The sequence below is a fragment of the Anser anser genome (assembly GCF_964211835.1).
Source record: "Anser anser genome assembly, chromosome: 31".
NCBI lineage: Eukaryota > Metazoa > Chordata > Aves > Anseriformes > Anatidae > Anser > Anser anser.
The window spans coordinates 1,453,281-1,468,601 of NC_139752.1; the positions used below are offsets into that span (position 1 = coordinate 1,453,281).

At 55.2% G+C, this 15,321-nt stretch overlaps 2 protein-coding genes across 10 annotated transcripts; both read right to left on the reverse strand.

Moving 5' to 3' along the window:
* Positions 1 to 308: 308 nt before the first annotated feature.
* Positions 309 to 6,896, reverse strand: LOC310888215 (butyrophilin subfamily 1 member A1-like). 2 transcript variants are annotated; one of them, XM_083814759.1, is made up of 12 exons: positions 5,128 to 6,896; positions 4,784 to 4,906; positions 4,028 to 4,375; positions 3,259 to 3,540; positions 3,028 to 3,132; positions 2,682 to 2,702; positions 2,126 to 2,149; positions 2,008 to 2,028; positions 1,897 to 1,917; positions 1,745 to 1,765; positions 1,554 to 1,586; positions 309 to 1,376 (listed from the first exon to the last, which is right to left on the reverse strand). In XM_083814759.1, the coding sequence occupies exons 2-12, from the start codon at positions 4,881 to 4,883 to the stop codon at positions 748 to 750; spliced, it is 1,605 nt and encodes a 534-aa protein (XP_083670885.1). In that variant the 5' UTR covers positions 4,884 to 4,906; positions 5,128 to 6,896; the 3' UTR covers positions 309 to 747. The 2 variants fall into 2 exon arrangements, with proteins under 2 accessions (XP_083670885.1, XP_083670886.1); XM_083814760.1 differs by lacking the exon at positions 3,259 to 3,540 and having other exon boundaries at positions 4,784 to 6,896.
* A 120-nt stretch (positions 6,897 to 7,016) lies between these two features.
* LOC310888210 (butyrophilin subfamily 1 member A1-like) lies at positions 7,017 to 14,181 on the reverse strand. 8 transcript variants are annotated; one of them, XM_083814736.1, is made up of 16 exons: positions 13,790 to 14,181; positions 13,036 to 13,383; positions 12,056 to 12,337; positions 11,822 to 11,926; positions 10,927 to 10,947; positions 10,555 to 10,575; positions 10,294 to 10,314; positions 10,188 to 10,208; positions 9,885 to 9,905; positions 9,775 to 9,795; positions 9,289 to 9,309; positions 9,153 to 9,173; positions 9,035 to 9,055; positions 8,904 to 8,924; positions 8,713 to 8,745; positions 7,017 to 8,546 (listed from the first exon to the last, which is right to left on the reverse strand). In XM_083814736.1, the coding sequence occupies exons 1-16, from the start codon at positions 13,887 to 13,889 to the stop codon at positions 7,915 to 7,917; spliced, it is 1,710 nt and encodes a 569-aa protein (XP_083670862.1). In that variant the 5' UTR covers positions 13,890 to 14,181; the 3' UTR covers positions 7,017 to 7,914. The 8 variants fall into 8 exon arrangements, with proteins under 8 accessions (XP_083670862.1, XP_083670860.1, XP_083670861.1 ...); XM_083814734.1 differs by having other exon boundaries at positions 9,035 to 9,079; XM_083814735.1 differs by lacking the exon at positions 10,927 to 10,947 and having other exon boundaries at positions 9,035 to 9,079.
* Positions 14,182 to 15,321: the final 1,140 nt, after the last annotated feature.

The window sequence follows — 15,321 nt, forward strand, 5'->3', positions numbered from 1 at the left end:
CCACCTGCTGCCTCTGTTTGGAGGACTTCCAAGAGATCGTGATACCTCCTGTGGGCACAGCCTCTGCAAAGCCTGTGTGATGGGAGGCTGGAAGCTCTTTGGGTGGCCCCAGGGTAGGGCAATGACGCAGCTGGGCCAAGTGGGTCCCAGGCATCAGCTGGGGAACAGGGAGCAGCTGGAGCTTAGGTTCCTCCTGGCTCTGACTCCCAGGACAAACACCAAGGAGATGCTCTGCTGCAAGACGCCTTCCCAGGCAGCAAAGCCTGAGGACAGAAAGCACCCAGGAAATGCCACTGCCAGACTCCATATTCCTGTGCAAAACTTTATTTGCCACAGTCCTGCTGCTGCTGTGCCTTGATGTGCTCCAGAGGAGGGAACAAAGAGCCCCCACAGGCTGCTCATGCTCAGCACCAGGCACAGAGCAAAGATCTGCCCCAAACTAGGAGGCAAATGTGGCCTGCAATGGCCGGCAGCACACGGTGACCACATCCCTTGCACTGGGGGTCTGCAAGCAGTGCAAGCAGAGGGGAGAGGAGTGTGGAGAGCTGCTGCAGCCCCTGTGCTGCCCACTGGGGCTCAGAGGCAGGGTGAGACCCGCGGGTGCCAACAAGGCTTGTGCCCCAGCACAGGAACCCTGTACAGGGCAGAGCCCAGGGGTTGCAAGGGGCCTTGCCCCTGCTTGCAGCATCCCAGCCCTCCTCCAGCAGCAGGGAAGGAGCACGGGGCAGCCCCTGGCCCCACTGCCCCTCATTCCTGTGCTGCTTCTGCTGGACCAAGGAGAGGTGATCCAGGAGTGGGTGGAGAAGGGCAGGAGCCCCCCAGGGCTGGGGACAGGGTCTGGGGGATGCTGTCCCTCAGGCACAGCTGAATTCCCTGTGTCCACAACAGGAACCAGGGGCGGATGCTCTCCCCATTGAAGGAGGCTGCTGTGAATGTGAAGATCTCAACCTCATTCTCAGCGTTGATAAAAGACACTTGCTGCTGGGTACAGTCCAGACAGACCCAGATCCTCGTGGGGACAGGGGACAGGGACAAATGGGTACGAGGAGATGTGAGAGACATGAGCTGTCCTTCATCGTACTGCACAGCCCAGATCCCTTCTTCAGGTCTCATGATGAGCAAACCCTTCCTCTTCACAGATGCCCTGGCTACCCCCACAGCCCAGCAATAATACCTTCCTGTCTCCCCCTCCACCTCCACCTCCCACCAGTGCCTCCCCTCTCTGAACTCCTCACAGCCCAGCACGCAGCAGCGAGTTTCAAATCTCTCCACTGTGTCAGGAACCTCCTGACTTTTACTTTCCCATCTCACACTCCTGCGGTCCTCTGACAGAACAAGCAGGGAATGAGCCGTGTCTGGATCCAGGGTCACCTTCACTGCAGGGACAGAAGGAGCCAGGCCATCAGGGGCAGAGCTCAGCCCTAGGCAGGCTTTCCCCAGGTCAGGGCCAGGAGCTGCCCCACGGGGCAGGAGATGGGGCACCTCTTGGCTCCTCAACATGCCCCTGCAAGGGCAGGAGAAGCAATGCAGAGGGCAACCCAATGCACACCTACCTCTATTTTGAAGCAGAAGACACCTTCTCCATCCTGGAATGAGAGGGGAGAGCTGGTCACAGCCCACGTCTGGTGCCCAGTGGGTGTGGGTAGGGTGAGGGTCCAGCCCTGGGCTGCTCTGTCCCAGCTGCCCACCCTCCCCTGCACATTGCCTTGGTGTTTCCCTGGGGCCCAAGTGCAGTGACACTCACCAAGCTCTGCACCCTGTTTCTCTGAAAAGGAAAATAAGAGCAATGCAGTGATGAGAGGAGTCAGGTTCTCATCAGGTGGCTGCTACAAAGCAAAGACCCCCATTTCCTTCAGTCTGGAGTGGAAGGGTGGGGGGTGGAATGGAGATTCTCACCCAGTATTGCAGCTTTTTCCTCTGGAAAAGAAAAGTGTAAGGAATGCATGTTCAGAGGGAACATCCATTGTCTATGCAGCAAATTCTTTCAGTTTAGGGATGGACACTCACCTATCTCTGCAGCTTGTTCCACTGGAAAAGAAAAAGAAAGAGAAAACAATGTATGGTCAGAGGGGAGTATGCCCATGGGAAGACACCAAATGCCTTCTCTTTGGGTATGGAGACTTACCCAGCTTTGCATCCTTTTTCGCTGCTACAGAAAAGCAAAAGGAATGAATGGTCAGAGTGAAAAGACTTTCACCGCTTTGCTGCTTCCATGGCTAGACCCCAAACTTTTTGCTCTCATGCATGGGCCCAGACCACCTTGCTGCCAGACTTGTAGCGACCAGACCAACAAGGACCGAGGCCCAGCATTTTAAAAGACTTGTACCATTAAGAACAGACACTTGTGCAGCTCTCTGCACCATGCCACCAAAACACAAGTGGAAGTGAATGGAGACGGGTGGAGGACGTCCCTGTCCCAGAAGCGTCAGTGCAGAGTGGGACAGCCCCGCAGCTCGCTCCCCGTCCCCACCTTGATCCCCGTTCCTTTCAGCCATCCCGGCCGTGTCCCGTGCCCAGGGCAGCCCCAGCCCCAGCACTCCCCACTCCCCCGTCAGGCTCCAGCTGCTCCTCCAGCACCCCCGAGCCACCAGCACACAAGCCCCCACAGCCCACCCAGCCCATTCCCTCCCACAGGGACACCACTTCCCCAGGGGCTGGGGGCAGGGACTGCAAGGACTCACCCAGCTCTCGGCTCTGTGCCGCTGAAAAGCAAAGGCGGAGGAACAGGAGGTCAGCAGAGCAGCTTGGTTGCTTGGTGGGAACATGTGCAGGGGCTCTGGGCTTTCCCACCAGCCCCACGCTGCAGCCATGCTCCCTGGCCTCCCACCCAAGGCCCCTTGCCTTCTCCCCTGCCTTCGTTGCCCAAGGCAGAGGCCCAAGAGGATCCTAAGGCCTTTGGGATCCCCAAGAGAACATTCCCTTCCTCCTCCTACGCACCTCCCTGGGCCAGGGCTCAGCCCCGCTCCAGACCCACGCGGGTCCCTGCAGAACACCTCCCTCCGCTCCATCCCTGCGCTGCCAGCTTACCTTTCTTTCGAAAGAGATAAACACCGAGGCCAATGGACACAGCCAAAAGCACAGCGACCAGAGCCAGAGCCACCTTCCAGGGCTGGGCGTTGTGGAAGAAGGGAGCTGAGAAAAGGCACCAGGAAAAGGGCTCTGTTTCCATGCCCCTGGGTGGAAAAGCAAGACCCAGACTTCTCCCAGCTCAGGACAAGTGCAGGGGCCAGGAACACCTCCCTCTGGCTGTGCTATTACCTGCGATGTGCAAGGAAAATTGCCTCTCCTGCTGGAGGCGGCTGCTCCTGACCACACAGGACAAGGGCCCCTCCACGCTCCCGGTCACGATGACGGCGCCTTCGATTTCAAAGAGCCCCTCCTGGTCCTGGGAATGTGTCTGGGAGACCGAGGGCAGATGCTGCCCGCGAGCATCCCTCCACAGTAGCTGCGGCAGCGGGTACCAGCCGGCCGATCGACACAGCACCCGGACGCCTCCGGCCTCGTAGCCCCCCAGGGAGAGGTGGGGGTCAGTGCCTGTGGCTGGGGGAAGAGCCTGCAGCTGGGGCTTGACTTGGGGGGGGATTCAGTTCCAGGGCAAAGACCCCATCTGCTCCCATGTCAGAGACAGCCCAGCCCAGCCATGGCCCCAGAGGCTCAGCGTCTGGGCGCTCCACGCACCCACTCTCATCCCTAAACCACACCTATCGTTGGCACAGCTGAAGGAGCTGTTCAGCAGCCTGTGTCCAGAGCCCACACAACATCATGGGGATGGAGTTCAAAGAGGTCCCTGAGACTGAATAAAACAATGGCATCCATGCAGCTTTTTCTCAATAAAAAGCCTGCAAGGGCACAGGTGCACTCTGCTGGACAAGTGCCAAGTGCTCACCAACAGAGGAGAAGCCCCATCAGACTCTACTTTTTGAAAGGCCTTGTAGATGGCCATGAGGATGTGACAGGGTCCTGGGTGGGACACACAAACCCAGGGACACCTGCACCATCCCCTGGCAGCATCACCCCAGCCACTAACCTGACAACTCTAGCTCCACAGTAGCTTCGTCATAAGCATCAACATCTTTCACAGTGCAGACATACTGGCCATCATCAGAGGGTCTCAGCCCCGTGATTCGCAAGTCCAGACTTCCAGCAGAGAGACCATCTCTGGCCAACTCTGTCCTCCCAGCATATTCCCCCATCTGCTCCCCGTACAGGTCCTCTCCATTGCGATAGTGGTGCACTGTCTCAGACAAATCATCCCGCATCCACCTGATATCCAAGCTGCGAGCATCCCGGCGAGGGGACAAGTGGCAGGGCAGCACGACATCCTGCCCCACGGTGGCAGTGATAGGCTGGCCTGGTCCCTCCACTCTGAGCTGGGCTGGGCAATGGAGAAGGGCACAGAGAGGAGGTGAGATTTTGCCATGTCAAATTTAGGGGCAGTGAGTGACAAAGGGCGAGCTGTGCGTGAGTTGGTGCGTGCTGTGTCCCCTGTGTCCCATGGGAAACCACTGGGGAAATGGGAGAAGGAGAGGGAGGACGTGCAGGAGAAGGAGGTGTACTGGGAGTGGGAGCCCTCTCTGCAGCATTTGGGCATATGACAAAGAGCCAGAAAGGGCAGACAAGGCAGTGCCCGTATTGCGTGAAAGAACCAAAGGGAAAGTGAAAGCAAGTCGGGGCTGAGCTGTGGGCTCGGGTTCCCCCTGCTCCACGGCCACTCCCCTTCCCCACGGCAGCACCTCTGCCAGGCCCAGGGGGGAGAGCCCCCAGCAGCCCCGCAGGATCCTACCTGAGCCCAGCCGGAGGAGGAGCAGAGTGACGAGGGAAGTCAGGAGGCCCCTGGCATGGCCGGTGAGGCTGGGGCAGCCGCAGCCCCAGGGGAGCCCCATCTGTGCTGCAGCGGGACCAGGAGCTGGGGGCAGAAGAAGGGGCAGAAGAGAGAGGGGATCAAGGGGCTGCAGGCACTGCAGGCGGATGGTGAGTAAGTCCCCTTGAGCCTGGACACAAGGAGCCACAGCCAGCAGCGCCTTGGGCAGGGCGCAGAGCCTGTGCTTATCATGGGGTGGGGGACACAGCAGGCAGCCCCCAGGGGTTCTTCTCCAGGGGAGCACAACCGAGAGAGATGTCCCTCACCACTCCCAGCCGAGCTGCAGGAAACACAGGGGTATGCCAAAATTCCCCAACTCTTACGCAGTTCCGGACAACAAAAAATCTCTGGGAGGAGCTCGGACACTTGGGGGATGGGAGCAAGAGGCTCCAGAGCAGAGCGGGATCAGAGGCTGCAGGGAAAGTCGCTCAGCTGGGTGTTGAGACAGGGAACAAGGGAAAGCATGGCGATTTTGCAGGTTTTAGCTAACACAGGGACTTTCTTGTATATCAATCTCAAGGACAGGACTGAGGTAGGGAGGAGGACAGGGTGACTGTAAAAGACTGAGGCAGGGAACAAGGTAAAGGATTTTGAATCTGTACTTCTTAGCTAACACAATTGTGTGTTAACCACAAGGAGAGGGCAATCCCAACGATAAGGGAGTAAAAGACTGCATGCATAGATAATGGAACCAGCAAGAACTGGCTTGGATTGCTGAAGTCTGTAAATAAAAGGAAGGGTCAGAAGTTTAGCAGCGAGGAAGACTTCCGTCCTTCATCAAAAGACCACCAGAGTACGCTGGAGGACCACCCGAGGACTCTAGCGTGCATGTGAATAGGGGTGGGAACCTATGTTAATGATTCTCCAGAGACCCGATGAATATGTAAGAGACTTTCGGGAAATGAAATGAATATGCATATATGCCATCAATATAAACACCCTGGCAGTAACCATTGGTGTGCAAGCTAGGAGGAGCGATCCCCTTGCACCCAGCACTGCAATAAACATACCTGCTTTATAACTCTTCAGAAGTTGTGAAGTTTGTTTTCTGCACCTCAGTGCTGACCGTCGTGCTGCCACCCTTTGCCCAGAGTGGTGAGGGCGAAGAACCAGCCCCACTCCCCAGCTCTGGCCATCCCAGAGGAGGAAGAAATGGGCAGACCATTCACCCTCTGGAAAGAGAAGCCCTGTTGCAGCAGGGTGGGGGCTTGGGCATGGAAATGGCTTCCAAAGACAGGAGGGACAGCTTCAGCATTCAGCCAAGATGATGACATGGATGACCTTCTGTTCTTTAAGGAACTAAGGCACACCTCTGGATATGCTGCCCTAATTCCTATGGGGAAAGATTCAAATGGCCAAAGCTCAATTTGAGTTGAAGCTTGACAGTAGTGTGGGGGACAATAAAAAGGATTTTTCAAAAATATCTAAACAGCAAAAGTGGGACCAGAGAAGCCATTGGTCTGTCACTTGATAGGGAACGGCATGGAGCTGCCACAGGGGAGGCTCAGGCGGGCTGTTCAGAAAATGTTCTTCCCTGAGAGGGTGGTTGGGCACTGGAACAGGCTCCCCAGGGACATGGCCATGGCCCTGAGCCTACCGCAGCTCAAGGAGCGTTTGGAGAAGGCTCTCAGGGAAAGGGTCTGATTTTTGGTAGGTACTTTGTGGAGCCAGAAAACGGAGTCGATAGTCCTGTTGGGTCCCTACCGATTTGGGCTATTCTGTGATTCATGGCTGAAGCCTGAGAGCACCTGCTCCCTCTGCCTGGAGGACTTCCAAGAGCCGGTGATGCCCCCCTGTGAGCACAGCCTCTGCAGAGCCTGCGTGATGGGAGGCTGGAAGCTCTTTGGGTGGCCCCAGGGTAGGGCAATGACGCAGCTGGGACAAGTGGGTCCCAGGCATCAGCTGGGGAACAGGGAGCAGCTGGAGCTTAGGTTTCTCCTGGCTCTGACTCCCAGGACAAACACCAAGGAGATGGTCTGCTGCAAGATGCCTTCCCAGGCAGCAAAGCCTGAGGACAGAAGCACCCAGGAAATGCCACTGCCAGACTCCATCTTCCTGTGCAAAACTGCTGCTGTGCCTTGATGTGCTCCAGAGGAAGGAACAAAGAGCCTCCACAGGCTGCTCATGACTTGTGGAAAATGGACTCCACAATCAGTAAGATTGTAAAGTAGGTATGTTTATTCAGCGCTGGGTGGCACGGGGGTAGTCCCGCCAAAGTCGTGCGCACCTGATGCGGCAACTTGCCATGGTTATATGCAGTAAAGGGTTACATATGCATGAAGTTTCACAATATGCTTATACATATTCATAACCTGTCCCCGCTTCGTATTAAAATTAGTTCCAAGGAATCATTTCCATAAAGTTCTCCCATCTGCGCTTGCACAGTGTATCCTGGTGGTGGTCGTCGGGGGTCGTGGGGTGAAGATTGATGACTCTTCCTCGTCACCGCTAGTTGACCTCTTGCCTTTGCACAGACTCAGTTGCTCCTTGGCTCTTGTCCATCCGCAGGACCAGTTTCTACCAGTTTCTTAAGACAGGCTCACTCTCTTATTAGGAGACGAACCTTGGTAAGGGGCCCAAGGCTTCTTGCTTTAGTTAATTTGCACAATGCGCCATAGTTAGCAAAGACACTAAGTAGCATCCTAGTTTAATGCCGTCAGCACTCTATCTCTACTTGATAAGATTCTCCTAACTCCCTCTCTCACTCATGCTCAGCACCAGGCACAGAGCAAAGATCAACCCCAAACTAGAAGGCAAAGGTGGCCTGCAATGGCCGGCAGCACACGGTGACCACATCCCTTGCACTGGGGTTCTGCAAGCAGTGCAAGCAGAGGGGAGAGGAGCGTGGAGAGCTGCTGCAGCCCCTGTGCTGCCCATTGGGGCTCAGAGGCAGGGTGAGACTCGCGGGTGCCAGCAGGGCTTGTGCCCCAGCACAGGAGCTGCGTGCAGGACAGTGTCCAGGGACTGCAAGGGGCCTGGCCCCTGCTTGCAGCATCCCAGCCCTCCTCCAGCAGCAGGGAGGAGCACGGGGCAGCCCCTGGCCTCATTGCCCCTCATTCCTGGCCTACTCCTGGAGCACCAAGGAGAGGTGATCCAGGAGTGGGTGGAGAAGGGCAGGAGCCCTCCAGGGCTGGGGATAGAGTCTGGGGGGCGTTGCCCCTCAGGCACAGCTGAATTCCCTGTGTCCCCAACAGGAACCAGGGGCGGATGCTCTCCCCGTTGAAGGAGGCTGCTGTGAAAGTGAAGATCTCGACTGCTTTGTCAGCGTTGATAAAAGACACCTGCTGCTGGGTACAGTCCAGACAGACCCAGATCCTCGTGGGGACAGGGGACAGGGACAAGGGGGTGGGAGGAGATGTGAGAGACATGAGCTGCCCCTCATTGTACTGCACAGCCCAGATCCCTCCTTCTGGGCTTATGTTGAGCAAACCCTGCCTCTTCACAGATGCCCTGGCCACCCCCAGCCCAGCCCACCACAAATCGTTTTCCAGCTCCCCCTCCAGCTCCACTTCCCAGCAATGCTTCCCTTCTTTGAACTCCTCACGGCCCAGCACGCAGCACTGACTGATAAATCTCTCTGGGCTGTTGGGCACCTGCTGCCATTCACTTTCCCATCTCACACTGCTCTTGTCCTGAGACAGGACGAGTTGGGGATGAGCTGTGTCCGGATCCAGGGTCATCTCCACTGCAGGGACAGAAGGAGCCAGGCCATCAGGGGCAGAGCTCAGCCCTGGGCAGGCTCGGGGCCAGGAGCTGCCCCACGGGGCAGGAGATGGGGCACCTCTTGGCTCCTGAACATGCCCCAGCAAGGCAGGAGAAGCACTGCAGAGGGCAATCCAGTGCACACCTACCTCTGTTTTGAGGCAGAATACACCTTCTCCATGCTGGAATGAGACGGGAGAGCTGGTCACAGCCCATGACTGGTGCCCAGTGGGTGTGGGTAGGGTGAGGGTCCAGCCCTGGGCTGCTCTGTCCCAGCTGCCCACCCTCCCCTGCACATCACCTTGGTGTTGCCCTGGGACCCAGGCTCAGGGACACTCACCCAGCTCTGCAGCCAGTTCCGCTGGGAAAGAAAGGGAAAAGCAGTGCATGAGGAGGAAGGACAGATTCTCATCAAATGGCTGCTACAAAGCAAAGGACCTCAGTTCCTTCACATTAGGGTGGGAGACTCACCCAGTTTTACATCTTTTTCCTCTGGGAAGGAAAAGCACAGGGAATCCATAATCAGAGGGAAAAATTCTCATCCCATGTCTAGACTCCAAATTCTTTGGGTTTGGGGATGGATACTCACTGATCTGTGCAGCTTGTTCCTCTATAAAATTAAAAGAAAGAGAAAGTAATTCATGTTCAGAGGGTGCAGTTTCTCATCCCATGGCTACTCCTCCGTGGAGACACCAAATTCCTTCTCTTTTGGGAAGGAGACTTACCCAGCTTTGTAGCCTGTTTTACTGGAAAAGGAAAGAAAAAGCAATGCATGATCAGAGAGGACAGCTTATAACTCCATTGCTACTTCCACAGCTAGACCCCAAGTTTCTTTGCCCTGGTGACAGGGCACAGACCACCTTGCTCCAAATTTGGGAAGGAACAGACTAACATGGAGCAAGACCCAGCTTTGAGCAAGGCTCATGCACATGGAGCAGTAAGAACAGACACTTGTGCAGCTCTCTGCACCGTGCCACCAAAACACAAGTGGAAGTGAAAGGGGATGGGTGGAGGACGTCCCTGTCCCGGAAGCGTCATTGCAGAGCGGGGCAGCCCCACAGCTCTCTCCCCGTCCCCACCTTGATCCCCGTTCCTTTCAGCCATCCCGGCCGTGTCCCGTGCCCAGGGCAGCCCCAGCCCCAGCACTCCCCACTCCCCCGTCAGGCTCCAGCTGCTCCTCCAGCACTGGGGCCCAAGCAGGGGACACTCACCCAGCTCTGCAGCTTGCTCCACTAGAAAAAAGAAAAAAAAAGCAAGGCATGATGAGAGGGGACAGCTCAACCGGACCCCAAACTGCTTTGGTTTTTATAGGGAGACTCACCCAGCTTTGCATCTTTTTCCTCTGCAAAAAAAGAGTAAAAGCAACTCATGATGAAAAGAGAAAACTTCTCTCTTCACCTTTCTTCCTTAATACAGACCCTTTTATTTTATTTTATTTTATTTTATTTTATTTTATTTTATTTTATTTTATTTTATTTTATTTTATTTTATTTTATTTTATTTTATTTTGTTTTATTTCATTTCATTTCATTTCATTTCATTTCATTTCATTTCATTTCATTTCATTTCATTTCATTATTTTCATTTATTTTCATTTATTTTAAATTTCAGAAGGGATACTCACCCAGCTCTGCAGCTTGTTTCTCTGGAAAAGTGAAAAAACAAGGCATGTTGAGAGGGGACAGCTCAACCGGACCCCAAACTGCTTTGGTTTTTATAGGGAGACTCACCCAGCTTTGCATCTTTTTCCTCTGCAAAACAAGAGTAAAAGCAACTCATGATGAAAAGAGAAAACTTCTCTCTTCACCTTTCTTCCTTAATACAGAGCCTTTTATTTTATTTTATTTTATTTTATTTTATTTTATTTTATTTTATTTTATTTTATTTTATTTTATTTTATTTTATTTTATTTTATTTTATTTTATTTATTTTATTTTATTATTTTATTTTATTTATTTTAATTTATTCTAAATTTCGGGAGGGACACTCACCCAGCTCTGTAGCTTGTGCAGCTGCAAGAGAAAGAGAAAAGCAACAGATGAGGAGAGGGGAGAGCAATTCATACCAGGGCTACTAACAAGGCTAAGCTCAAATTTCTTGAGGCTGAAGAAGACTCACCCAGCATTTCAGCTTTTTCCTCTCGAAAAGCAAAGCAAAAGCAATGCATGATGAGGGGAGAAAACCCATCTAATGGCTAGACCTGAATGCATTTCAATAAGAGATGGAGACTCACCAAGCTGTTCAGCTTGTTCCGATGGAAAAGGAAAGCAAGAGCAATGCATGATGAGAAGGGAGAGCTGCTCAGCCCATGGCTCCTCCCACGGGAAGACACCAAACCTTTGGTTATGTGAAGGGAGACTTACCCTGCTCTGCATCCTTTTTCACTGGAAAAGGAAGTAAAAGCAATGCGTGATCAGAGGTTACTGCTTCTCATCTCACGGTGGCTCCAATGGGAAGACACCAAAATCTATACCGTGTGCGATGGGCACAGACCACCTTGCTCCCAGACTGGGAGGGACCAGACCAACAGTCAGCCAGACCCGGCTCTGAGCAAAGCTTTTGCAGGTGAAAAGTAAGGACAGACACTTGTGCAGCTCTCTGCACAAGGTGAAGGGAATGGGGACGGGTGGAGGACGTCCCTGTCCCAGAAGCGTCAGTGCAGAGCAGGGCAGCCCCGCAGCTCGCTCCCCGTCCCCACCTTGATCCCCGTTCCTTTCAGCCATCCCAGCCGTGTCCCGTGCCCAGGGCAGCCCCAGCCCCAGCACTCCCCACTCCCCCGTCAGGCTCCAGCTGCTCCTCCAGCACCCCCGAGCCACCAGCACACAAGCCCCCACAGCCCACCCAGCCCAGTCCCTCCCGCAGGGACACCACTTCCCCAGGGTCTGGGGGCAGGGACTGCAAGGACTGTAAGGACAACTCTTGGCTCTGTGCCACTGAAAAGCAAAGGCGGAGGAACAGGAGGTCAGCAGAGCAGCCTGGTTGCTCGGTGGGAACATCTGCAGGGGGTCTGGGCCTTCCCACCAGCCCCACGCTGCACCCATGCTCCCTGGCCTCCCACCCAAGGCCCCTTGCCTTCTCCCCTGCCTTCGTTGCCCAAGGCAGAGGCCCAAGAGGATCCCAAGGCCTTTGGGATCCCCAGGAGAACATTCCCTTCCTCCTCCTACGCACCTCCCTGGGCCAGGGCTCAGCCCCGCTCCAGACCCACGCGGGTCCCTGCAGAACACCTCCCTCTGCTCCATCCCTGCGCTGCCAGCTTACCTTTCTTTCGAAAGAGATAAACACCGAGGCCAATGGACACAGCCAAAAGCACGAGGGCCAGAGCCAGAGCCACCATCCAGGGCTGGGCGTTGTGGAAGAAGGGAGCTGAGAAAAGGCACCAGGAAAAGGGCTGCGTTTCCATGCCCATGGGTGGAAAAGCAAGACCCAGACTTCTCCCGGTTCAGGACAAGTGCAGGGGCCAGGAACACCTCCCCCTGGCTGCGCTATTTGTACCTGCGATGTGCAGGGACGATTCCCGTTCCTGCTGGAGGCGGCTGCTCCTGACCACGCAGGACAAGGGCCCCTCCACGCTCCCGGTCACGATGATGGCGCCTTCGATTTCAAAGAGTCCCTCCTGGTCCTGGGAATGTGTCTGGGAGACCGAGGGCAGATGCTGCCCTCGAGCATCCCTCCACAGCAGGTGCGGCAGCGGGTACCAGCCGGCCGATCGACACAGCACCCGGACACCTCCGGCCTTGTAGCCCCCGAGGGAGAGGTGGGGGTCAGCGCCTGTGGCTGGGGGAAGAGCCCACGGCTGGGGATTGACTTGGGGAGGGATTCATTTCAAGGCAAAGACCCCATCTGCTCCCATGCCAGACACAGCCCAGCCCAGCCACAGCCACAGCAGCTCTGGGACTGGGTGCTTCATGCACCCACCCTCACCCCAAACCACCCCGGATGGTGCCGGATTCAGAGAGCAGGGCTGCACAATGCCAGTGGCCCCAAATCACCCAGAAAACCCAGGTGCCGAGCTTCAGCACCTCCAGGCAGCATCTCTGCACCAGGCTGTGCTGGTTCAAGATGCCCCGAGACTTCCAGACAACATCTCTGGTCTCCCTCAGGACAAAAAGCAAGAGCAAGCAGAGGTCTAGGTGCTCAGAGGTCTCTTCCCTGCTTCAGATGTTGTCCCATGGCAGGCAGAGCTGAAGGAGCTGCTCAGCAGCCCATGCCAAGTGCCCTCCGAACATCATGGGGATGGAGTTCAAGGACACCACAAAAACTTATCAAAACCAACTGAACTGTCCAAAAAAACACCTGCAGCAGAATGGCTCCTTGCTGGACAAGCACTCGCTCATCAACAGAGGAGGAAAAGCCCCATCAGACATTGAAAGGCCTCATCAAAAGGCTGTGAGGATGGGACAGGGGCCTGGGTAGGGCACACAAACCCAGGGACACAAGGACCATCCCCTGAGAGCATCACCCCAGCCACTAACCTGATACCTCCAACTCCACAATAGCTTCGTGATAAGCGTTAACATCTTTCACAGTGCAGAAGTAGTGGCCATCATCCGAGGGTCTCACCCTGGTGATTCTCAAGTCCAGGCTTCCAGCAGAGAGACCATCTCTGGCCAACTCTGTCCTCCCAGCATATGCCCACGTCTGCTCCCTGTACAGGTCCTCTCCATTGCGGTAGTGGTGCACTGTCTCAGAGATATCATCCCGGATCCACCTGATATCCAAGGTGCGAGCATCCTTGCGAGGGGACAAGTGGCAGGGCAGCACGACATCCTGCCCCACGGTGGCAGTGAGAGGATGGTCTGGTCCCTCCACTCTGAGCTGGGCTGGGTAATGGAGAAGGGCACAGAGAGGAGGTGACATTTTGCCATCGCAAATTTATGGGCAGTGAGTGACAAAGGGCGAGCTGTGCGTGAGTTGGTGCGTGCCGCGTCCCCCGTGTCCCATGGGAAACCACAGGGGAAATGGGAGAGGGAGAGGGAGGACGTGCAGGAGAAGGAGGTGTGCTGGGAGTGGGAGCCCTGTCTGCAGCATTTGGGCAGGTGAAGAAGAGCCAGAAAGGGCAGCCGAGGCAGCGCCCGTATTGCATGAAAGAACCAAAGGGAAAGTGAAAGCAAGTCGGGGCCGAGCTGTGGGCTGGGGTACCCCTGCCCCACGTCCGCTCCCCTACCCTATGGCAGAAAGTCTGCATGCACAGGGGGGAGAGCCCCCAGCAGCCCCACAGGATCCTACCTGAGCCCAGCCGGAGGAGGAGCAGAGTGACGAGGGAAGTCAGGAGGCCCCTGGCATGGCCGGTGAGGCTGGGGCGGCCGCAGCCCCAGGGGAGCCCCATCTGTGCTGCAGCAGGAGCAGGAGCTGGGAACAGAAGCTGGGGCAGAAGAGTGAGGGGATCGAGAGGCTGCAGGCACTGCAGGCAGATGGTGAGTAAGTCCCCTTCGGCTTGGACACAAGGAGCCACAGCCAGCAGCGCCTTGGGCAGGGCGCAGAGCCTGCGCTTATCATGGGGTGGGGGACACAGCAGGCAGCCCCTAGGGTTCTTCTCCAAGGGGAGCACAACCGAGAGAGATGTCCCTCACCACTCCCAGCCAGGCTACAGGAAGTAAAAAGCTACATGACAATTGCCCAACTCTTATGCAGTTCCGGACAACAAAAAATCTCTGGGAGGAGCTCGGACACTTGGGGGATGGGAGCAAGAGGCTCCAGAGCAGAGCGGGATCAGAGGCTGCAGGGAAAGTCGCTCAGCTGGGTGTTGAGACAGGGAACAAGGGAAAGCATGGCGATTTTGCAGGTTTTAGCTAACCCAGGGACTTTCTTGTATATCAATCTCAAGGACAGGACTGAGGTAGGGAGGAGGACAGGGTGACTGTAAAAGACTGAGGCAGGGAACAAGGTAAAGGATGTTGAATCTGTACTTCTTAGCTAACACAATTGTGTGTTAACCACAAGGAGAGGGCAATCCCAAAGACAAGGGAGTAAAAGACTGCATGCATAGATAATGGAACCAGCAAGAACTGGCTTGGATTGCTGAAGTCTGTAAATAAAAGGAAGGGTCAGAAGTTTAGCAGCGAGGAAGACTTCCGTCCTTCATCAAAAGACCACCAGAGTACACTGGAGGCCACCCGAGGACTCTAGCGTGCATGCGAATAGGGGTGGGAACCTATGTTAATGATTCTCCAGAGACCCGATGAATATGTAAGAGACTTTCGGGAAATGAAATGAATATGCATATATGCCATCAATATAAACACCCTGGCAGTAACCATTGGTGTGCAAGCTAGGAGGAGCGATCCCCTTGCACCCAGCACTGCAATAAACATACCTGCTTTATAACTCTTCAGGAGTTGTGAAGTTTGTTTTCTGCACCTCAGTGCTGACCGTCGTGCTGCCACCCTTTGCCCAGAGTGGTGAGGGCAAAGAACCAGCCCCACTCCCCAGCTCTGGCCATCCCAGAAGAGGAAGAAATGGGCAGACCATTCACCCTCTGGAAAGAGAAGCCCTGTTGCAGCAGGGTGGGGGCTTGGGCATGGAAATGGCTTCCAAAGACAGGAGGGACAGCTTCAGCATTCAGCCAAGATGATGACATGGATGACCTTCTGTTCTTTAAGGAACTAAGGCACACCTCTGGATATGCTGCCCTAATTCCTATGGGGAAAGATTCAAATGGCCAAAGCTCAATTTGAGTTGAAGCTTGACAGTAGTGTGGGGGACAATAAAAAGGGTTTTTCAAAAATATCTAAACAGCAAAAGTGGGACCAGAGAAGCCA

Excerpts from the sequence above, each read along its gene's own strand:
- LOC310888215 (XM_083814759.1), bottom strand. The coding sequence starts at position 4,883 with ATGGGGCTCCCCTGGGGCTGCGGCTGCCCCAGCCTCACCGGCCATGCC. Across the intron at positions 3,133-3,258 it reads ATTTTCCTTGCACATCGCAG|CTCCCTTCTTCCACAACGCC; the intron begins GTAATAGCACAG and ends GCCTTTTCTCAG. Across the intron at positions 1,587-1,744 it reads GAAACAGGGTGCAGAGCTTG|GATGGAGAAGGTGTCTTCTG; the intron begins GTGAGTGTCACT and ends CTCTCATTCCAG.
- LOC310888210 (XM_083814734.1), bottom strand. The coding sequence starts at position 13,889 with ATGGGGCTCCCCTGGGGCTGCGGCCGCCCCAGCCTCACCGGCCATGCC. Across the intron at positions 12,338-13,035 it reads TGTGGAGTTGGAGGTATCAG|CCACAGGCGCTGACCCCCAC; the intron begins GTTAGTGGCTGG and ends CTCTTCCCCCAG. Across the intron at positions 10,209-10,293 it reads GGAAAAAGATGCAAAGCTGG|AGAAACAAGCTGCAGAGCTG; the intron begins GTGAGTCTCCCT and ends TCACTTTTCCAG.